Source organism: Bombus huntii, chromosome 13, assembly GCF_024542735.1.
Source record: "Bombus huntii isolate Logan2020A chromosome 13, iyBomHunt1.1, whole genome shotgun sequence".
NCBI lineage: Eukaryota > Metazoa > Arthropoda > Insecta > Hymenoptera > Apidae > Bombus > Bombus huntii.
In genome coordinates this window covers 10,424,716-10,449,770 of record NC_066250.1, presented here as the reverse complement: position 1 = coordinate 10,449,770, position 25,055 = coordinate 10,424,716, and the positions used below count along the sequence as shown (strand labels likewise).

Below are 25,055 nucleotides of genomic sequence, written 5' to 3'. Positions count from 1 at the left end.
TTAGATCTGTCGCAAGAAGGGGCATAGATTTTTGTATTTCAAAGGAAGGGACCAATTGCATATTTTTACAAAATCAGAAAATAATAGCAAGAGGTTCTGTTATCGGAAATTTGTATAAAGTAGATATGCGAATTATCATACCGTCAGTTTGTAATTTTAGCAATAGAGCGGAGTCAAACGCGAACACAGCAGTACATGTCATAAATAAGACGGGGCTGACAAGACAAGATAAGAAAACACCATATGAACTGTGGTACGGGAAACCGCCGAATTTAGAAAAGTTTAGGGCTTTCGGTACTGAGTGCTTTGCTCACATACCTGCGGAGAAAAGGACAAAACTTGACAAAAAGGCTAACAAAGGATATTTGGTAGGCTATTTAGATGACGGACGAGGGTATCGAGTGTACGTGCCAACAGTAAAAAATGTAATATTAAGCCGTGACGTAATATTTAAGCCTGAACTAGAAAATGCGAAATTCGTAAAATTAAGTTTACCGAAAATTGTCGAGCGCGAAGATGTGAGTGCGCAGAGCGATAGAGCATGTACGTATGAAAGTGCAGAGAGTGAACATGAAAAACAACCTCATGGAACTAGCGACAATGTGAGACAATTGAGAGATAGAGATAAGATCAAACGAACCGATTTTTATGGTAACCCAGTAACGTACGTAGCGGAAAAATTACCGGTGGATTTTAACGAAGCGATGAGATCCGAAAAGAAAGAGTTATGGGAAACAGCTATGAATGATGAAATGAAATCGCACCATGAAAATAAGACGTGGATACTTGTAGAAAAACCTAAAGATCAGAAGGTACTTAGCAATAGGTGGGTTTTAACGATAAGGCTAAATCCGGACAACTCGGAACGATACAAAGCGCGACTTGTAATAAAAGGGTGTTCACAGAAAGAAGGAATAGATTATAAGGAAACATATAGTCCCGTTGCTCGGTTTGACACAATTAGATTAATGCTCAGTATTGCAGCCAAAAATAATTTACACCTCGGACAGTTCGACATTAAAACCGCATTCTTATATGGAAGTCTGAAAGAAGATATTTATATGAAACAACCTAAAGGTTATGATGATGGTACAAATCGGGTTTGTAAATTGCTAAAAAGCCTATATGGCTTAAAGCAGTCTCCAAGATGTTGGACGGAACGTTTCACAAAATTTATCTCGAACTTAAAATTTTATCAGAGTAACGCAGATCCTTGTTTTTATATTTATACAGAAGACGACAAATTAATGTTGATGACCATATATGTAGACGATGGACTGGTAGCAGCTTCAGACGAATCTTTAATTGATAAATTCTTCGATGATTTAAATAAAGAATTCAAAATTACGAGTTCGAAAGAAGTAAAGAGTTTTCTTGGACTTGAAATTAATAGATTAGAAGATGGTTCAATATTCATTCATCAGAGTAGGTATATCGAAAACATATTGGAAAAATTTAATATGAATGAGGCAAACAGTGTTTCTACACCTATCGAGACTAATTGGAACGAAAGTAATATAGGCGATAATGATTGTAACGCACCATACAGAGAAGCCGTAGGGAACTTAATGTTTTTACAAACCGTAAGTAGGCCAGATATTAGTTTTGCAATAAATATAGCGGCGAGACACTTAGAGAATCCAAACCAATGGAAATTAGTCAAACGAATTTTGCGCTACATAAAAGGGACCGCAGACATGGGACTCTTATATACAAAAGCAGGCAGTCTCGAAACCTTTAGCGACGCTGACTATGCAGGCGACAAAGAAACAAGAAAGTCGACATCAGGCGTTGTATGTAAGTATGCGAATGCGGCCATCACATGGCAATGTAAGCGACAACAATGTATAGCTCTATCTACGACCGAAGCTGAATATGTCAGTGCAGCCTCAGGAGCGAAAGAAATTATGTGGCTAAAGAAAATATTTCTTGAATGTAAATTAGAGATCCTTAAGTATATGCTATGTGTAGACAATACTAGTGCCGTGAAATTAATTAAGAATCCAGAATTCCATCAAAGAAGTAAGCATATTGACGTAAAATATCATTTCTTGCGAGATTTATACAATAGAGGCGAAATTGATATAACGTATGTAACAAGCGAAGAGCAATTGGCAGATATATGTACAAAGGCGTTGCCAAAACCGAGATTTGAATATTTAAGGAAAAAGTTAGGTTTGAAAAGTAAAAAAGATATTAAGAGGTAATTGTTTGTAAACATGTAGAGTTTTTAGGGAGGGTGTCGAAGTGATTATTACTTCTCAAAAAAAGAAAAGAGGAAAAACTCTACATGATCTGTTTAGTCTTCTAGTTTTTTTGTGTATTAAATTAATTTGTATGGAAAAGAGAAAGGCGGCTGGCAAATGTACTTGAGAAGGCATTGACAAATTAATTTTCAGATATTTACGACAAGAGTTAGAAAATATTAAGAGATAATTCGTAAATTTGAGATAATTGTTTGTAGGGATGTAGAGTTTTAGGGAGGGTGTTGAAGTGGTTACCACTTCTAAGAAAACTCTACATCTGGTCTTTTTTAGTTTTCTCAAGCACTGAAGCCATCGACAGCGCGTAGACAAAAGACTGCGACGAAGTCAGGCCATAAACAGTAGACAAGCGACGTTGGCTTCGGGGTTTTTCAGTTATTAGGTAACACAGCTAGCGTGCGGATCTGGACCAGCTCAAATTGTATTTTACTTATTCACTTCTATTTAAATATATTTTTCTACCTTACAATTTATCCACGTGTTTTCTCTGTTTACACACCGAATAACCTCAACACTATAGAAACAGATAAAATTTTTGTCGGTGCATCCGCCATAAACATGAAACTTATGGAAGATAAAGAAATTCGTATTTGTTGACGTGAGTCTCACTTCTAGGAAAACTCTACATCTTCTCTAGTATTTAGTTTTCTTAATCCTTGAAGCCATTGAGTATTCTTTAGCTCAAAATCATAGCCTTTCTAGGAACATGCCACGTATAGATGGTGGAGCGGGGTATAGACGGGCCAACTTTCGTAATTATATAAATACCCACAGGCCTGTAACGTCAATTCGCATCAGAGACCAGGCCACATACCGCGGACAGAATGGCACCCAGATGTCTACACATCCTTGGCGCGTACCCTCAATAGTCTTAAGTACCTACCAGGGGTCTTGGAATTTAAATAGTTAAGGTCCTTCGGACCAAGCGAGTATTTCTTGTCTTGGATTTCCCTTTACGTTTATTGTCTACCACGTGTTAGCCTAGAAAGTTGGTTTTCTTCACATCTGGTATGTTCCGTTAGCAACTTTCTTGCGAGGGCGACTAAAACCCTTCCTGGTCCACCAACCGTCTTATTATCCAATCGGAGACGGTGTCTACTGCCCTCACTTGCTTAACCAACATTGTCATCAACAAATCCGATAGTCTCGTGTCCTTAGACACACCCACCCCTAGCCTTCCTCAGACACGGTATCGTTAGTAAAACTCACTTATTCTGTATCCTTAGAATAGTCAACATATCTTTTACCGGTCTCTACCCTTATAACAGTCGCGTACTTAATGTATCATTGTAACTAAGTTTTACACAACGTGGTTGGAGTGAATTGTGATTTATGTTAATTCAGTGTGCATTACATTGTGATTGCTGAATTCATAATAAATAGTATAAATAAATAGTTGTGTTACGACTCATCTATTTTATTTCATCAACCAACCCTTAAGTTTACGTGACAGGCCCATGGCTTCGGAGTTCTATTATAATGTAACGCTGCCAGCGTTCGGATCTGTATTAGCATACACTGTACTTATACTTACTTAAATATATTTCTATTACACATTCATCCACGCGTTCCCTCTATTCTATCGAGAAAAACCTCAACAGTATTGACAATGCTGTTAATTATTGCATATTACAATTAGCTTAGGCGATACGCTTTTTTTATCGTATTTCTAGAAGAGTCATAGAGCAGACTGCATATGAACCGTGGAAATGACATAAATAAATACAGAATTTTTAATCGTGTTAGTAAAACAAGGTTTGCTATATATATGTCGAGTTCTTATTAGGGTTAGGCGTGTAACGAATCTTCATTTGGATTAGACATTGTTGTTATGCAATAGAGAAGATATTTACTAGTACAAATATGATTATTACAGAATTTGACAAGTAGTCGTGGCAATTATATATTCGAGATGCTAATGGCAATGATCTTGGGTTCGATAACGAATCCACGATCAACGGAGTACTAAATGTGCTTTCTTCCAAAGTCCAAGTCAAACTGCACTTATATACTCTTCTCCGTACCTCGTACTCTGTGCTGTCAACTATATGTTTAAGGAGAACTATACAATTACTCCATACCTCTGTTAGGTAAAAACGTCCATCCCGTGACCGTTCAACGACCCGCTGTGTCACTTCGAGCCCAAGCCTATGGTCATAATTCTCGGGCACACATAATCGGATTAAATCATAAACAACTACTTCTAAGTTTTATATATTATTTTATAAGGCTTTTCTCTACGAATCCGATGATCTCGTGCCCTTCGACACACTCCATCATAGTTTTCTTCTACAGCGTCACCGTGATGGAGACACTCTCTCGTACGATCTCATCAACGATTTAAGTAACGTTTTTACGAGCAGTGATTACTTCACGTTTTAACATAGAGTCCAACTTAGACTTTGACGAAGAAGTAAATTCGTTATCCCGTTGACCGCGGATTCGTTATCGAACCTGAGGCCATTGTCATTAGTGTCGAGAGTGCCGAATCATCGCGGTTAATTACTAATACTGTAATATCTCTACTTGTGTTAATAAACTTTTCCTTTGTTGTACCGCACCGATAAACGCTAATTCCAGTGAAGATTCATCAAACACCCATAACCCTAATCCCAACGCCAACCCGACATATATGTAGGATCTTTATTTATTAATTTATTTAAACATGGACTAAATATATATTGGTTAAACAGGAAATGATGGTTATTTAGCGTGAACTAAATACAATAACGCATTATAATTAAGACAACTAAATAGTTAATTTACAACTCTCGTCATCACGGTTCCAACGCTCTCTCTCTCATGCAGACCACACTCACTCGACAACGCAATTCGCACTCCGCGACTTCTCAACTAACACTGACTGTTAATTCGTCTCTCTCTCTCTCTCTCTCTCTCTCTCTCTCTCTCTCTCTTAGCATCCCTTTGTCTTTTCTCTTAGCTTCACCACGCACGTGTTCCGCAACCGCTCGTTGCCAGGGTTACGCAGGCCTTTTCCGCGTAACTATTCGATTGAAGGACCGGCGATACATGGATGGGCCTGTCTGCATTTAGGTTTTCTCGAGAAATTATGAAGATAAAAATTTGTGAAAAGCAACATGGCGGCAGAGATGCATTAAAAGAATATATCATTGAAAAAAGATTTTGATAGTTGTATTTTGTTTAGCTAAATCCCATTACACCCTTTTTAACGGGTCATTAAAAGTAGATACTGATATATGAAAATAATTAAAACATCCTATTTCGTTCTTTCATTCTTGAGCCCAGTTGATATCCAATATCTTTCGTTGATCGTTTTTATAAGACTATATTCTCAAAACGTAATAAAAAATGTATATGCATCAATCTTGTTTGACTGTAAATAGCAGAATAAACGAACAAACAAAGGAAGTAAACATACGTATGAGAGCTAGATTTTCAGTGAAGATAAGAAATTGTGTAAACGATGCTTTCGTCTGTTATTGATTCGGTAAAATTAACGAACTGCAAGTACGCTTGTTGTATATAAACAGTGTACGAAGAAAGTGAACTTTTTCCCAGAAAAGTACTCTCGGTCTCAGTTTCTAGATTAGTGTGCGATGTTCCTGTAGAGCAAAATAAATTGATTCATGTCGAAAATTGACAAATCTTATGCGATAAATCGTTGAATAGTATTTGAAATGAGATTATTAGGAATCAGCGTCAATAGATAAGATAAGGGATAAAAAGATACACTCTGTATTTGTAACAGTTTAGGAAAAATAACAGAAAAATCCATTGGAAGTGAGAAATGACAAAACGTCAAAAGAGGTAGGCCACCGTTAGAGGTAACTATTTCTGGCGATGGAACATGAAAAAAAGAGAATTTCCTTCATTCTTCGGCATGTAGTAATAAAGTGCTTGATACTGTAATAAAATCAAATATCTTACAATGATGCAACGTTTGAAAGTACAAAGTAGGTACCACAGAGTATAGAAACTAGTTAAAGAACCGTAAAGAACAGTGTACAATAAATCATCAAGTTAATGCAGGCAACCTGGAAGTTGATGCTGTGAAGGAAATGTTTCTACGATCCGAATGCAGATTTAGAGTGAAATATTACATCGGAGACGGAGATTCAAAAACATTCAAGTAGCTTTTAGAAGGAAATCCGTATGGAAATGAGACACCTATACTAAAAAAAGAATGCGTTGCACACATTTAAAAATGAATGTATACGCGGCTTAAATATGCCAAAAAAAAACAAAAACAAAAAATGTAGATAAAAAAATTGAAAAATAGACGAGCAAAGTGATAGAAAAACTGACAAGTTATTACGGCTTGGCTATTAGGACGAGTCCTGATTTAATAAAGTACATAAGCAATGATGTTTGAAGATTTGTAGCCTGACTATCGGTCTGCTAAATGATGTACTTGGCAACATGTAAAGGCGAAAAACAGACTTGTGAGTTATAAACACAAACCACTATCTTTGAACCAAAAGGTTCCAAAAATTATTCGGCCAATATATGAAGACCTGACTTTAACCAATTTGTTAGAAAGATGTTTAGGTGAATACACCCAAAACAAGAACGATCACATAAATTCATTAATTTTGGACTGTTTACAACAAGTCGTTCAAAGTTAATAAAGGTTTCTGCGCGTACAATCGGAGCTCGCTGTCGATTGTTTTTGTATCGAAAGATGGTTTTGTATTGTATTTATATTCGATCGCGCACTGTTGAAATTTGCCGAAGTCGGACAATATGCGGTCAACTGCTCGAGGCCATTAGAAAAACAAATGCGACGCTTAAACAGTCGGATTAGTATGTTTTCATCTGAATGGTATGTGAACGCATCTCTGCCAATTGTTTGTCATATTGGCATTTTTCTTCTTTTTACATCTTGGAACATAAACAAGGCATTCACAACAGCTGCATTAAAAAAGAGCTCGAAAACTAATTGTCTGTACCATCTTATTGTCTTTCTCAATGGACAGCAATATGCACTTCTTTTATCAGAAAGATCAATGGCGGTTTTTCCTATATTGTATTCAACGACCATTTTTGGTTTGCAACAAAACCATCTTTTTGTTTTTATATTTACCATTTCGCTAGAATTTTTCTTAGAAAGGACCAAAACATTTCTTTTATTTTTCCATTTCAAAATTATAATTTCATTACTATTTTCTTTCGCAACAACTTCTCCGCGTTTCAATTTAGTTGTCATTTCATTTAGGTTTTTTACGATTTATTCGTGGTGTACCAATCAAATGCATATTTTTCTTTATTAGCTTATGCGCGAAATCCACACTACTGTATCACTTATCAGTACATATGGTATGGCCTTTATGAAACACACCCTTACATAAATCCATCACGATATTTGATGATGCTATATTTTGTTTAGCCAGAGCTTTTCGCGTACAGACATGGGAACTATAAGTGTGTCCATAATTTTTACGTTATGAGAGTTTTATGAATCCTATCCATAACATCAGTCTAAATTGACGCTTTATTTCATTTTTGTTCGTTGGTATCCATTTATGTAAACGTTTGGAAGTCATTCTTGCTTGTAAAGCATAAAGATTTGTTTATTCACTGATGTTTAAAAAATTTTATCCATGACGAGTAATCATCTATAAAAATCTTCCACTTCGTTACAGTTTAGCACTCTCGCGTTGTTTTGGCACCGTAGATAACTCGTAAGAGGCACAATATTCAACCGGTTGCATTGAGGAGCACTCATTTTGATAACTAGTTCCAATATTACTTATTGAACGATCAGAACAGTGAGAACTATCTTTATCAGATTTTGCTATTTTGTTTGAGGCATTCTCAGATGATGCCAACGATTACCAAAAATAACTCACTTGATGAATCGCTATCTCCTTCTTCCCTCAACATTTTCATTGAACATATTATGTTCAACAACTATTTTCGAAAATAATGCCTGAGAAAATTGCTTCGTAAAACGCAACTTTGGTTAACACATAGAAGCAAGGAATTATAATTTTCTCTGTTCAAATGGTCTTTATTCTTTCGTATCTTTTTTCTGTTTAACTGTCTCTTGGTACCCGCCTTTTTGTCATTCCTCATTTGATTATCGATTGTTTATACAAAGATTGAAATAAATTAATGCATTTTGGATACTTCAGATAGTGATAGTGATGTTTTTCAAATTCGACGCGCAACATACGTTTTAACATTAACATGAATTGCCGAAGAAATTTATGTACAACGTGATTTCCCTGAGTATACAAAAAAATCTGGACCTCGATGCTAAATAACAAAAAGACGGTAGAAAGAATGAGAAATGCGTTCGATAAAACCATTTATTTTTCATTCTTACAATATCTTTATGAGTAGTGTCGGCGAATCTGATAAAATGCTGTATATCTATCTCGATGAACGAAAAACAGTGAAGTACTGGAAAAAGATGGCATTGAACGTAATCGGCCGTATGGCTTTCATTTACAAAAAAAATAGTTGGTGCAAAATCAATGACTCGATTACAATTCATTTCGAAAGTTATTTTCGGAATTGAACGCGAGTGGATGGAAGAAAAGAAGAAGCAACATTTTCAACGTTCTGATAAGGGGGGCAGGGGAACGTTTGGTTTAGTAAAAGTGCTAGATCGTAGTTCGCGAGAATGCTTTGTTTGCAGTAAAAAAACTAGGAGAAAAAGAGCTCATTTAATTTGTGTGCACTGTAAAAAAAGGGTTCATCTCACGATTGGTAAACATAAATATCATCAAACTTAATTATTTATTAACTGAAATACTGTTTCTTTCTAAAATAAAAAATATTTTCAGTTTATAATATATTAGTTTATGGTTTATATTAATATTACTGTATATTAGTACCATTAATTTATAAGTAACTTTAGTTTCTATTGAATAAAAATAATTGAAAAAAATAGCAACTAGTAACGAAATGTATTACTTATATGATTTACGTTAAGCAAATCAAAATCTGATGTGGTGCTAATATTTACCAGCGGCAGTCTTCTACTACTTAAGGAGATTTCGACTAAGTGAAAATGATTTAAACGGGACTGTAGAGTAAGGACCCTATTTGTGGTAGCCCTGCATTGAGTGTGGGATTTGAGTTTCTTCACTTAGGTTTATTCAGTGTAGTAGAAAGGCCACGAAGGAAGTTAGGTTCTCCCCACCTCTTGGGTGGCCGCCTGTAAAATAGAGTACGCAACTTTACACCTTGTATCTATTGCAAAACCACGAGTTGGTGTTTCTCAACAAGTGGCCCTAATATATGGCTCTTCATAAATGAGATAGCAACTTACGGCTGCATGACTTGATCCTTAATGCTATACGCATGCTATCATTATGGCTAATTAACTGCCATGACGGCTGATACAGAGTCAAATACAAGGCAAAACAGCGCTTATATGCGCCCTCTATGAAATGCTTGTTCGTAATAAACACCGTCTATAGACGTTATTCTTCTGTTAAATCAATTGAGTTCTGAACAATTGAAATGATGTATTGTTAAGTCTGGCACTAGCTTCTTGTGTAGTGTTTTTTCAAATAAAGACTAGTAAATTTACACAAATTGTGAACCAATTATGGAGGAGTAGAGATATAATCTGCGATGCATCGGAACAGTCATCAGGTTCTGAAATTACCAGAGAGTTCGGATGCAGAGGTAAAAATATAAAAACATGTTACAAAAACCTAAAAATATTTAATACCTCGGAATTTTATTGCGGCCAAGAAATAAGAGAACGTTATTCAAGTTTAACGGGAATTAATCCGAGAAAAATTCTGTGAACTATTGTGGATTTTGAACTACTCTTACTTCATGTTGTGGAAAAGATGTAAACGATTCGAACACACGGACGAGACTACACTAGTCGTTCCTAATGGCGAGATTGAGTCTATGATTTGTAGAGGATTGGTCGAGGATTGATAATACTGTTACGACCATTCGTGGAGAGACGCGATCGTGAGGAAAACGCGTCAGCGAGAGACGTAAATTCTCGCTACGATTCTGCTAATCGACGCCGCGAAATAGTCGTTCTCCTGTTTCGATTAAGATAACAGAGGTGGTTCAATGAATTTAACACTGTATTAACAAGTTAATATAGCTTGTATATTTAACAATAATGAATGTAATATTAAAAACGTCACAAATTATTTAGAGATGAATACAGTTAGTATGTTACAGAAATTCGACCCGACTTTACGATATCTCTCGATGAATTCGTTAGACTAAGCGACTTTAATTTTAATCATCAGACCTCTCGATATATAACGTTTGATTCTTCAGAAGGGATTCATAGCCCTTCGATTCTTTTCGTTGTCTTCTCTGGAAGACGACCCCCACTATGCTCGGATCACGCCACCGTTTGCGCCTATGATCACATATGCCATCTTCTTTATGTGTATGAAGTAACGGACCGAAATCGACGTTTCTACAACTCGCTGCTTGGTGACAACTATGCGCTTGTCACGTAAAGTTGGTACTTGGGTGGTAGTCAGAAGGCTGAGTCGTAACCCAACTACTTATTTTCCTTTATAAAACTTTATTATATATGTTAACACTTACAAAATAACACCGAACCGGAGAATAGGAGTTGTATGAGTACAGCAACTAGAAGAGGAACAAGAACTGCCCGAGCTGGGTGAAGTTTCGGTTTATATACGTTTTGATTTTAGGATATTGAGGGGCTAGGTGTAGGTTATGATGTGGAAAAATGTCCGAAGGTCGGGGGTCCATATCCTATCTCTGATGTGGACTAAGGTGCGTCACAGCCTTGGTGTATGCTATGATGATAAGGTGGTGATGTGTCCAAAAGTGTCCGAAGGTCGGCGGTCGATGTCTTATCACTGATGTAGGTTGAGATGTGATTGATGTCACACGCTCGTCGATACATTGTATATTTTCCGTCGAGCAGATGAGACGATCTGTCTGCTACACTGTAATGACCGCGAGCGACGGTTAGAAGTACGACCTATAGTAAGCTTCGTGGCGTAACAAATACTAAAATAACGAGAGCAAGAGATTGCTGTTGTAACCCGTCAAATATATTTGGAATAAGTTAAACAAATAAATAAATAAAAGTACAAAAGACGCTCGTTAACTGTATGCGCAACGATAGTATATGTTCGCTCACGGAAAACCCGATTCGTAGATGTTGATCGCTAATTCGTGTCACTCGGTATATACTGACTCGCTCGCGATCGCGTCAGTATATGGACAATAATTTTGTATTCCGTACATTGTGTTATTCTGGGATAAATATTTACCCTAAAAATGTTAAGACCTCTCAAAATAAAATTATAAAAAAAATAACGCACATAGAAGAAGACAGTTCAGTGTGCGATGAACAAGAAACTTCAGCAACTGAAAATGGCAAGGAAACACATGAAAAGCTATTTACAACCGAATCAGAATTGAATATTATAAATAAGCATTTACGTAAGGGTAAAAAGGAAAGATATTATCGTTGACAGCAGAGAATGAGACTGGGACCGATGGAACAGTTTGAAAAGAGATAGATGCAAGTCTCAAACCTGGCAGGACATCAGTTCATAATATTTTTAGGGATATGCTAAACGGCATACAATAAAAGGACAAGCAAAGACGGCATTTTATCTTATCATTGATCACCGTATAAGGGATCATTTAATAAAATGTACGGAAGAAGAAGCATTTAGAGTATTGGGGACTAAGAGGGAGCTAGATGCAACCAAACAAGATGCATTTATTGCTCTGCTATGTGCCCGCGGTGTAAATCAGGCAAAAAATTTAGATGTCTCATATTTGTGGAATAAAATTTGGAGACTTGCATTTTTTTCAAAAGCAATGAGCAGGAATGACTTTGCTGAAGTTATGAGATTTATACGATTTGATAAGAAGAGCGAAAGAAGCCAACGTTTACGAACCAATAAATTTGCAATGGTATCTACAAAATGGTATGTAAAAATTTACAGAGAATTCACAAAATTGTTATAAACATGATGCATACATTACTTTAATATAAAGGATCGTGAGGAAAAACCATGCAATAAAACTATCAACAAGTTCAGATTCATCGCTACAAAAAGCTTGTCAAGTAAAAAATTGTAAAGGTTACAAAATTACGAAAATTTGTTAAAGATGCGGTAAATATTTATGTGAGTGGGGATGGGTGGGGGAAAAATCACACTAGAAAAAGAAAAAACTCGCATTATTATATATATGTCGGAGTCAGGTTGGCATTTTGGAGCGTTCGATGAACCTTTATTTACTTTACCGTCGCGAATGTAGCCAATCGTTATCAGTATGAATGTGGACACTACCAGAGGCTACGAGTAATGGTAATAGGATGGTCGAGATGATGGTGACAACAAATTCAGGTTCGATAACGAATCCACGGTCCACGGGAGGACTAGTATCAACGTGCTACTCGATTCGGGCAACTTCCCGATAACTCAATCGGCAATTCGTCCAACGACTCACTAACCAACTAACTAACTCTAACTCTAACTCTAACTCCCTTAATCCAAAAGAGGCTGCCCTTATATACCCCTGTCCCCGCTTCTCGGGTTAATCTTTGTTTTAAGGAGAGCCATATAATCATTTCATACTTCTGTCAGGTACATGTCCCTCCCGTGACCGTGGCTACGTCCGGTGACCTGCCATGTCACTTCGAGCCCAAACCCATCGTCATAAAGTCAGATTGGAACATTAAGACTATTTCTTATTTTTATTACTTAAGGGCGGCTATAGTAAAAGTCTGGACTACTGTATTGGGGTTTTTTCCAACATTCCGAACGGGAAATCCCGCTGTCTTTCCCTCTCCGACATATATATGGGTTTAAAAGAAAAGAGGGAAAAGTTAAGGAAGTGGATTGGAGATAGAAGTTTGGCAGAATGGAGTTTGGCAGAAACCAGACCGATTAAACATGCGGGGCATAATATTCAAAAGAATAGAAGACAGGAGGAGCACTTAAAGGATAAGACAAGGATAGGAGTGGTGATACTGAGGCAAGTTTGGGGGATGAGAAAAGGACATTCAGAAAGAATTAGGGAAGGAAAGCATGAATGTTTGATAGGTTAGTTTGGTCAACGATGCAGTATGGATCAGAAATTTGGGAATAGACCGAAAAAAGAGAATAAAAGAGTTACAGAGAGGTATCAGGTATAAACCGTAGGAGTGAAATGGAGGACATCTAAGTCTTGACATCTAATCACAATTAGAGTGGAACTCTAAGAGCGAAGTTAAGGAAAAAGCGGAAAGAAAGCGGATTTTGAAGAACGGTTGAGGGAAGGGTGGGAGGAGTGAACTGGCAAGGAGATGCTGAAAGGAGGCGAGAAGAGAAGGAAGAAGAAGAAAGAAGAAGAGCTGAAGAGGAAAATAGAGAATGGGGGGGGGGGGAGGTTACGGAGGAATAACAGAAAGAAGAGAAAGAATAAGGCAATCAAAATATAATAATTGGTACAAATGGATAACAGGAGAAGGTTTGATGTAAAAGCAGATGGAAGAGCGTTGCAATATTTAGGTTAGAGAACGATCAGAGAGGAGGGTTGAGAGAGAAAGAGGTATTGGGAGGAAGAGGGGAGGAAATATAGAGTGTGCAAGAGGACAAGAGGAAACGTGGGCACACGTATACGAAAGGTGCAGAGAAAGAAAAAGTGAGGCTGGTATGAAGTAGTTAAGGAATGTTGAGTGAAGAGGAAGGTGAAGAGTGCTGAATGGCAAAGGTGGAGGAGGTAAGGGATACGGTGAAAAAAGCGGGAAGAACGAATAGTGACACGGAAATAGATGGAAATTGACAGGAAAAGATATCGGAATGAAGATCCAACACAATTAGATTGTAAAGGAAGTCTATGTTAGGCTCACGTGTGCCGCAAACTCTAACTTTGAGGAAGCGCAGGAAGAAAGTATATGCATGCACTTGGGCCTCTCTCTCACTCCCACTACATCTTTTGCACTGGACAGATGCTAGGATTGCAGAAACTATCACATACCTCTTATTTCTTTCCTGATGTCTCCAATTTCGTGTTATTTCTCTCGGACGACGTGGGAGGCAGTCTTCTGAGAAACAAATAAAAGTAGTTCACACCAGAGATAGTGAACACGATACAGGAAGCTCCAAAGTTCAGATACCTCTATGGGTATTTCCTTTAATGAGGGCCATACTATCGCTCCATACCTTTGTTAGATGAAGCGCCCGTCCCGTTGACCGCGGCTACGTTCGGCAGCTGATGGTCGCCTTGAGCCCAAGTTTATTATCACCAATCACCAACAAGTACAATTGGGCAGCATGACGGCAAATTGTTTAGTTACAACTGTAAGCTGTAATTACAATCTTACGGATTTTCCCGAAGTTCCAGAGGGGAGGCTCCGGTGTCCTTTCATCTCCGACACATATATGTCGGAGATGAAAGGACATCGGGGCCTTTCTTTTGGAATGTTTGGGAAGGTCCCCAATACTTTAATTCAGACTTTCTATTATAGCTGTACTTAAGTAATAAAACTCAGAAATAGTTGTTTATGATTTAATCCGAGTATGGGGGTCCGAGATTTATGACAGTGGGCTTGGGCTCGAAGTGATATAACGAGTCGCTGAACGTAGCCACGGTCACGGGAGGGACGTGTACCTAACAGAGGTATGGAGTAATTATATAGCTCCCCTTAAAAACAAAGATTGAGCCGAGAGGTACGGAGAGGAGTATATGAGGGCAGTTCCACTTGGACTGCAGGGCAGTTCATTCAGATAAGTTCTATTTGTACGTTGAATCACACTTGAATCGTGTATCGCATTCGTCATCCCGTTGACCGTGGATTCGTTATCGAACCTAATTTCTTTGTCATCGACATCTCAATCATCCAATCGCCGTTATTACTTGTTACACTCTGTAATAAGCACATTTGTACAAGTAAATATCATCTACAGTATATCACAACGATTCACGTGAAGATTCATTATACACCCCTAACTCTAATGATAACCCGACATATATATACTACTGCTTTCAGCCTCAATTGTTTTTCTTTTTTAAATTGTAGAATTTTTTATACAAATATTACAATTAAGTACTAAGTCTTTGCTAATCTTATTTTCTACAGAGATTGGTGTTGCATTATGAACTAAAGAGCGACTGGTCAGGTTCAACCGATCGGTCGATATATCTTGAATGAATTAACACTCAAGGTGAAGGAGGTTTAATAAATCAAGTGTTAGTGTAATTTGGCACTTTATTTGCACTTGTTTTATACAATCAATGTTTGGTGATCTGAACACGACGGTTGTAAGATCTTGTTGAGACTCCAGTATTTTACCCGCACGGTTCGACGCTCTGTTGATGACTGTCCTCGTATTTTGTTGATACTCCCCACCAGCCATTGAGTCTCATCCGTCCATCGTGCCTTTCCGGCCGGTGATTTTCCCTGGGTTTTCCCCTAACTTCTGAGTTATCAGGTTTGTAGCTCGGGGAGGACATGTAATTCGGGCTTTTCCAAAGAAGAACATACCGCCCCCCCCTTAAACGGTCCCGTTCAAACGTTGCCGGTAATGATGTATATTTATTCCGTATCTTCCTGTTTATCGTCGTCGATAGGTAATGGGGCTATTTTATTGACCCTGCGATTGTATCCTCCATTAATTGTTCTTACGGTAACTACTCGGATGATCCCATCAGTTCCTGGGTGTAGATTTATTATCTGAACCACAGGCCACCGAAGTGGATGGGTGCTGTCTTTCTTTAATATAATTAGCGCGTCTTTCTTGAGTTCCGTCGTTTCCGGCTAGTTGTATTTCTAGAGTTTCTGATTTCCTCGAGTAGACCATCTCGTTCATATTTACACTTATCAATTTCGATGTTGATCTTCTTCAAAATCGAATCCAAGGTTGCAAATTGTTTCAAATACTCGTTAGATTTTATTGCTCTCCCTAGAGATAAAGGACTAAGTCGGTTGCTAACTTTTGTAAATCCGATGTGTAGTCGCTGTAAATTATCGTTCAATTCGCTGATTTTCTATATGTATTTTAAGCAATCCGGATAGCAGTCATCCCCTTCGTTGCTCGTATATTCTCCGCTGTAATCCACCGCCGAGGAAGTATCGTTGGGCATCTTGGTTATTCTTTGGATCTTTGGTGCCGAGTCTCTTGAACAGAGTAACCACGGAAGACGAGATCAAAGGTGGCTTTTCTTCCGCTTTTTCAATTCCTCCCAGTCGATTGGACGCAGATGATTGAGCTTTCACCTACTGGCGTTTGTAGACATCCTGGGTCACTGTGTCGATATTTATTCGTTGTTAGATTGTTCCAAGGTTTGCTTCTTGATATAGTCGTCGCATTCGGCGTGATATCGTCCTCTTGTTCCGCGTAAAGCGGACTACCCTGCTTTGACTCAGTTGTCAGAGGGCTGTTGCGCTTTGCATTGACCGACCTAAAGCTTAGTTTGTTTCTGGAACGTGCCATCGTGCTGGAAATTTGCAAGGAAGTATTTAGCGAATTTGTCGTTGGGAGACCAGGTTGATGCGACTGATCGGTAGTCTTTCAATTACCTTCGTAATCCGAAATCTTATCTCCGGGCGAACTTCGAATCGTACACCACATTTATTATGTGTGGTGGCTTCTTCGTGACTGTCTCGCCCGTCACAATTCAACCTATTTCTGCGTTCCGTAATTGCATGTGTTTATCTGCTAAGTTGACCCTTCCTCCGCGAAGGATGTTCCAAAACAGTTGAGGTCCAATGAGGCCGTCAACGCCAGCTGACCGATGGAACTCTGGATCGGCTAATGGAATATTTCTTGATAAATCTAACTCATCGTCATCAATATCTTCTGATGGAACTGATTGCGACACCTTGTCCATTACCAAAAATGTTAACTCTGCCGTATTCTCACTGATTCGCAAGTGAACTTTCGCTCGAGTCATTTGATTAATGTATCAGGTCATCTAGTTGGTGCCACATAGAAGTACGTCGGCTCTTTGTGTGGTTAACCCTAGATGCCTCTATGTGTCGTTAGTCAACAAATATGCCTGTGAGCAGGAGTTTAACAGGACTCTCCACCGTTATATTTTCCAGCTCTGATCACCGATATTTGTGACGGCTGTAGATAAAATAACATTCGAAACATCTTCGGTGATAGACATGCTAAATTAGTTCGATTTGGCTGCCTTGATTTATCTATATTAGCATGCAAGACAGTATGGTGTCTTTTACATGCAGCTACCAAATGTACATTCCTTCAAGGAATGTGTGTTACGCAGGCAATTGGTACAGAGGTTTCTCTCTCTCGTTAGTTTAGATCTCCTGGAAACTGACAGCGATAAGAATTATTTGCAGTTTTGTACTGTGTGAGATCTGTTACAAAAATTGCACGTGATTGGAGATTGGGCGGCGAGGGTCTGCTTTGACGTCAGATTGCGTATACCGCTCTTGGTTGTTGACACGTACATTATACGGAAGGATTGTAGGGTGTGATGGTGTTTGATATGTAGAGCCTATCTGCCTTAATACATTGCAGCGATCGTGCAAATGGTGGAATAGTTCTCCGACGCTTGGAAAGGGTTTGTGGTCTATTCTTTCCTTCCATCGTAACTGTGTGTCATGATCTAGCTTGGATGTAATCAAATATAGTAGCACGGTATCCGCCGTTGGCTGGTTGAGTGCTTGCAATGCTTTGTAATGCGTTTGTAATTCGTTTACATAGGCTTCTATGTCTTGGCGCGATGGCCGCTGTGAAGGAGATACATCGAACAATACTTTCAAATCGTTGGTTCTGATTTTTGCCGCTTGGTTGTATCGCATTTCCAAAATTTCCTATGCGACAAGATAATTGAAAGCTGTATTTAAAGTCGATGCTATTGCATTAGCCGCTTCCTGCGTTAGAAAAGAGCGGAGATACATCAATTTCTTACAGTCGTCAATCCGTGAATTCTTGTGAACTGTGCAGCGAAATTGATCCGCAAACCCTGGCCAATCTTCGAAGGGTTCAGAAAAAGAAGGTAATTGAATTTTCCGTAGCGCAACTTCATTTGCGACTAGATCTGAATATGATGTGTCCGGTGCGTTTAGCATATTCCTATCAGTCGGCTCTCTGAACCGCCTTTTAGCGCTCTCAATTATATCCGTAGCGCGTGCTTTACTGTCCAAGAATTTATATCTTATGGCAACGCGTTCATCTCATGCCTGATCCTCGTCTATGTCGTCCAATTTGCCCTGATTTTCACTATGCGTAGCATATTCTGCCTCTAAATCGTTTAAACGGTATTGAATAACGGTTACTGACCCTCCTTCCTGATAGTTATCAAGTAACTATTGAAAATTTGCTAATTATTTCGTGAATCTTTCCCGTTTCTTCTGTAATTATTTTAAGCGTTCTTTTTGATGAGATGGCATGGTATATGCGCGTGAGTTTCGATACGATAATTTTACGCCGTGTATAAGGGGAAAAGCGAATCAACAAGTGTATTACTTACGTCTCTATGATATTCGTCTCAATTCGTTCGAATCGATGCTTCGTCTGCTGCTCTTCGTTATGCAGCGAGATATTGGCTGTGCACTTCGCGATGAAGGTGTTTCCTTCCCGAAGGTGGCTCGCGCTTGGAGTTGTCCCAGCTGTTTGTTGACGCAGATCGCTATGTAGCGGAAGGTTGTGTGCGGTGTACTTCGTGATGCAGGTGGGTCCCTCTCGCTATTTCTTAGGCAATCTGTCCACGATACTACAGTACTATCGTCGAATCTGACCAGAATGTAATTATTTGGAATGTAACATTTAATGCTTTAATAACATTGTTAAATAATTTGTTTAGTAACATTGCTGCACATAATTCTAATCCTGGTAACGTTTGAGTTTTCAATGGTACTATCTGCGATTTGGAACCTAGTAAATATATCTTGTGATTGTTGTTTGGATCTGTGCTACGGATGTACATAGATGCTCCGTACACTCGCTTACTTGCATCAGAAAAATTGTGCAACTGCTATTTGATGTAGCTGTCTACAATAACACGCCTAGGAATCATATCTCGGTGAATTTTTTTCCATTCTGATTTTACTTGCCATTTCCATAATTCCTGCAATATAAGTTTCGTGAGAACTATTACAGGCCCCAATAAATCGAGCGGATCGAATAATTGTGCTAGTGTAAAGAGTATTCCTTCTTGCATTATTATTATTATTATTATTTATACTTAGTTCATACCTCCATACCTTTCAGCTTTGGACGACTTTCGGTTTACATCCCTTATATAATGCCCTTACATCACTTATGTATCTCTTACACTAGCTCTTCTATAACTATATACAACTGCTTATACTTATCTATTGCACCTTACTTGATCTACCTCTATGTACTAACTTATAACTAACGCTTATAACTAAGTGCTCATTCCTTCTTTGGCTTTTGCTTCCTTGCTGTGCTCCGTCCCTGTCGCCCCCCCCCCTCTTATGCTACTCTTCTCTTCTCTATTATCGCTTTCAGTTCTGCCAGTCCTTCTCCAGTCTCATTCAGTACTTCTACCATGTTCCTTGCTCCTCCTGTTATCTCACATTCCTCTACTACGTGCTTCAAGTCCTTCTCTCCTTTTTTGCATAATCTGCATCCTCTTTCTCCCTCCTCTTTCCAGTGTTCCCTTGCCCTGGTTTCGTTACCACATCTAAATCTTGCTACCATACTTCTGTCCTTCCATTTCATTTTTCCTTCTAGATATTTTGGTAGCCCTTCTTTTGCAATGTTTCTGTAGTATCTGTTGTATTTAGATTCCCTTATTCTTTTCTCCCTCTCCTCTGTTTCTCTTTTCCTTCTTTCTTCTATGATTTGGTTAGCTGACATCCTTTCCTGTCTATCTCCTGCCTCCACTTGTGTCCTTCCCTCTCTCGCCTCCTCTAACCTCATCTTTCTTTTCCTCGCTCTTTTCCCTTCTTGGCCCTTTCCCCAATTCCTTTCTCTCTCTTTTATACATTCCTTTACTAATTCCTTCTTCGATTCCAAGGCTCTCTCCTCATACTCCTTACTGCTCTTTTCAGTGTCTTTTCTCTTATTTCCTCTATCTTGCACTCCTCTCTCAGAATGTAGTTTAGCGTTGTTATGTCTAAGCCTAGAATCCATCTCACGTATCTCCTTTTTACCCTGTCCAGTCTCTCCTCTATATTCCATCCCCACACCTCCGGTCCAAACAGCGCTACACTCTCCACCAGTGCTCCAATCATCCTCATTCTCCTTTTGTAGTCCCTTTTAACCATACCTTACTGTAGTGACCATACCTTACTGTCTCCTACCACTATACCTCCTACTTGACCTTTCCTTATTTCCTGTTCCAGTCGTGCCACATAGATGTTGAATAATGTCAAGCTCAACGTGCACCCTTGTTTCGCTCCCCTCACTGTCCAAAACTCTTTTGTGTTATGGTTCCTGATCCTCACTACGTTCTTTGTCTCGTATATCTCCTCTATCCTTCTGGTTAACTTCTCGTTAACCCCCTTGTCCTCATTATCTCCCCCAGCTTCTTCCTGCTGACCCTATCAAACGCTGCCTTTAAATCATGCATATAGCTTCCCTCTTTCTCTATTTCTTTTTGTAATTTTGTGTGTTATTGTAGTTTGTTTTAACGAATAACCTAACATATCTTGAGTAGCTCTCTGATGTAGTCCTTAAGTCTTTTTTGTATCTATGTGATCTGAAGCAATACGATCAGGATCATCTGTTTTTGTTCGTATTGTTAACGACTATCTATTAAGCTGGGTTCGTTCCATACCCACTGTTTGAGTTTGAATCCTCCTTTCGCGGGCATGTCAATGATTTCGTCGCGTATCGTAATTGCCGCTTCAATAGACTTCTCCTCGGCTAACAAATCTTGAACATAAAAATCTTTTTTCAATTTGTATGTCGCTACTATGTAGTACTGTCCTTCGCCCTGAGTTCATTGGTATAACATACGTATTACAAGGTATAGTGCAGATGCCGTCCCGTTCGTCACTGTGTTTTATTGATACGTTTTTCTCGGATCATTTACGTTCTTCCGCCAAAGAATTTTGTGATATTGCCGATTGTCATTTTATCTGCAGCTATTTCATATTTGTATGTTCTAAGTCGTATAATTAGAGCGAATAAATCATCCTGTATTGTAGGGCCGATTATTAGATGATCATTTAATGAAATTTCTAATGACGATCGAGCAGAAGAAACAAGTACAACCCGTACTTTTGAAGTGACTCTGCTTGCCTTTATTACTGGATGGTGTGGGAGGTAACAAACACTACTTCCGAAATCTATCTATTCTCTTGTATTCGCAAAGAAATTCTTGATACTGCGTATTATAGACAGGGTTTTTGTAAAGTGAGCGTTCTAAGGAAGGAAACTTTTTTACAACCATACCATGCGTGTCCTCTAACTTGAGGCACTTGTCTTTGACCCTTTTAGCGTTGAACAACAATATGTCGTCGTTAGCAACACTTGAGGAAAGTAACACCGACGACGATATATCGTTGCGTATGTGATGACACCTTATTATTCGCATCGCAAGAGAATTATATCTCAAAATAAATTTATAATGATGACGATGTGATGTGATGATGAGACTATATGATGTTTCACAAATTGAGAAAATTGTTTATGGGTTTAACTTTTTGTTATATTCCGCGATGTTGATACCGATACTATGTATACGCTAGTGTGGTAAGATAAAAATTCGATACGGAAGATTTGTTTCAAATCGTAATCACAGGTTTTAGGTAACACTGTTTATAACAAAATATCTCCTTACGTTTTTATAGGGTTACATAGACAGGGCGAAAATTAAGATTTTTGGTGGATATGTACAAAGATCACGCACAATTTGTAATCTGTACAATGAAGGATTACACCATGTATACATTAGAAACCATTAATGCTAAGTAAATGGTTTATATGAGTAATAATAAGTAAATATTACACATTTCAATAGCCGAATAACTATAAATGTTTATACTATTATTAAAATGTTATTACAAGGATGTTATATTAGCTTACGTGTTTTGGAGTAAGTAATCCTCTTTGCGCTTACTGCGCATACTCTGATTATACATGGGATTATCATTTAGTTTTGTGTTTTGATATTAGAAGTTTTGTTATAAATAATTGATAATGCAGTCACCACCGAGGCTCCGACGCCACAGGCGGGAACTGTTCTCTGTGCGAGTTCAGTCGCGGTGAATCTCGCAGCCTCCCTCAGTAATTTAACATAAGTACCATTAAGGTGACTAGATGTTTCCGCCATCTTGGAGACTTCCGTAACTCGCCATATCAGCTCCGCTCCGATGTCCGCAACAGAGGACGTTCTCGTCTCCTGTACGAGTTCCTCCGGAACCTCGGGAGACCCGACAACCCTCCTCTTCTTCCCACGATTGCTTTGGACGAGGGGGAAGGGGGTTTCCTCTCCTCCGACGTCTCCGTCCCGCGGACTCCCTACCGTTGACCTTATTGGAGAGCGGAAGAGCCCCTCCTTGGGCTCCCTCTCTTCCTACGCCTAACGTCTGCCTGCGCAGACTCAGGACCAGTGTCCTCTTCTTTCCTTCCTCTTCTCTTCGTTTGGTTTTGGTTTGATTTTTTTGGAGTTCTAATCATCTGGATCGTTCGGCCCCATCCACCAAGGCTTCTGGGGATCACCAACTCCTACGAAAAGGATGTCACCCCCCGGCAGAGCCGCTTACCGGGGGAAGGCTGCTACCACCGCGGATCGCCAGGAACCCTGGATTGGCCGCATCAGCAACCTCACAATGCCCTCGGGGCCAGATAATAAATACATCGCTTCGCATCTCTGCTTAGGAGAGCTAGGGATTTTTTATAAAGGTTATCATCCTCGCGGTCCAACCATTGAAGGCAGGACCCCCGGCACATTGAGACATGACAAATCGGATATGGTACTTGGGCTAGGGTTTGTTGGAATTGCATTTTCGTACTGCGACTCGTCAGCGAGTCCGCAGCCCCCTGAGGGATTGGATTGTAAAACGATAAGGGAAACGGAGGGTAGTAGAAGAAGAAGGGAAGAACCATGATCCTCCCAGCTCTTTAGTAAGATGCCTCCTTCTTGTCCATTCCCGAGCCAGTCAGACCTGCGCCGTGTGGATGTTTATGCCACGATGCCCCCAGCTCTCTTCCTCGAGAAGGGTGGGTTTTTACGCCGCATCGTCTTCATTCATACAATCGGCATCTTCTTTCAGAACCACCTGCCACAGCTCAAGGATAGAAGTGTAATAAAGGAGCAGGACAGGTGTAGGGGGAAGGATGTTTGCTTTCCCAACGAAACAAGATAAGCAGACACATGAAAAATGCGTCTGAACACACTTCCGTTCTAGATCAAAGATTCCAGCATATACACATGAATATCATAGGTCCACTACCTCCATCGCTAGATTACAGGTATTGTTTGACAATAACTGATCGCCCCCCCCCCCCCCCCCCCCCGAGGCAATACCAATTTAGGACAAAGCCCATACCATGACATATCGTCCTTCGTTGAACGGTATGATAGAAAGATAGCACAGGTCATTAAATTAAAAACCGCGATCACATGCCAGAACACAAAAGACTGGACAGGAACTCTGTCGTCAATTATTCCTGGTCTACGAACAAGCTATAAATTTGACATCCTAGCTTCTGCAACAGAAATGCTCTTCGGAAATCCACTACGACTACGCGGCGAATTTTTCACCAATGCAAAACCAACAGACCCAGGATTCCAGGATAAGCTAAGAGAACATATACGAAGAGTTAAACCAATTCTTCCTGCGCAGTATGCAGAGGAAGAATTCGTATTAAAGGATTTATACCCATATACGTATTTGTGCATATGGGCGCAATTCAAGGCCACTCGGCCCATTCTACGAAGAACTACAAATATACAAATTCATAAAGCTTATCACAGATAAGGTATTCACAATAAACATTAAAAATGTTCCAGTAAATATTTCCACAAAAAGGTGCGAACTGGCGTTTCTGGAATCTGATATCCTGGAAACACAAGCTACGCAGAATGTATAAACAAAAACATATCCAGGGCCACTATAAGGAAAATCAGTAAGATATTTGGGGCAGGTGGTGTAGCGACGTCGCTCTCTAGTAATGGCGCACGAGTGAGCTCCGTAGCCTGTTCTTTACTAATCCCGTTCCTATGGAATAATAACCCTCCTTCTGAAATGCTCAAAATACCTTTTATTGTATATGGTTAGTAAGAATGAACTGGTAGCCCTTAAAGTAAACAAAAAGTGTACATTTTCAAAGAATGAGAGAACTAGTTTCTTAGATATTATCAGTACGGGTAGAAGACTGGCAAGGAAGCAAAAGGGTAGCAAAATACCGAACGTGTTGGAAGCCTCAGATTATTCCTACATACTACACGGTTTTTAACCTAATAAGACGAGACGTAATATCGATAATTTTAAATATTCGACGAAGGGAATGGACCTCGATAATTTTATTTCAAAATTTGACCAAAATTACAGTAATTTATTTATTGAAAATTCGAACGACCAAGAGGCATTTCCAGGCGTTTCCAGAAAACTGTAAAAATATATACTCCGACGGGAAAAAGAAATAGGAACTAGTGGTGGAGCAGAGAGCTAAGGACACTTAGGGCGGAGGTCTTCAAGAAAAGAAGGAAAGCGCAGAGAGCCAGAACGAGACGATTACAGGACGTGAATCAACTGATTCGGGAGTTTAAAATAAGGAGAAAAGAACTCAGGAACAAGATTGTCGAAAACAAGAAGAAAGAATGGAAGGAGTTTTGTGCCACGCTGGATATGGACCCTTGGAGGAGACCTTATCGGACTACTATATCCAAAATAGCCCGAAAAGTCTCAATAGATGGCCTCCACGTTAACAATATCCAAAAGAT

At 39.2% G+C, this 25,055-nt stretch overlaps 2 protein-coding genes across 2 annotated transcripts in view; both read right to left on the bottom strand.

Annotated features, from left to right (window-relative positions):
• Positions 1-25,055, bottom strand: part of LOC126872666 (serine/threonine-protein kinase fray2-like) — a 306,704-nt gene that overhangs the window by 156,967 nt on the left and 124,682 nt on the right. The gene's annotated exons all lie outside the window — the stretch shown is intronic.
• Positions 18,367-19,352, bottom strand: LOC126872617 (uncharacterized). Its single transcript, XM_050632722.1, has 3 exons — positions 19,242-19,352; positions 18,915-19,166; positions 18,367-18,480 (listed from the first exon to the last, which is right to left on the bottom strand). Exons 1-3 carry the CDS (start codon positions 19,350-19,352, stop codon positions 18,367-18,369), a joined length of 477 nt encoding a protein of 158 aa, XP_050488679.1.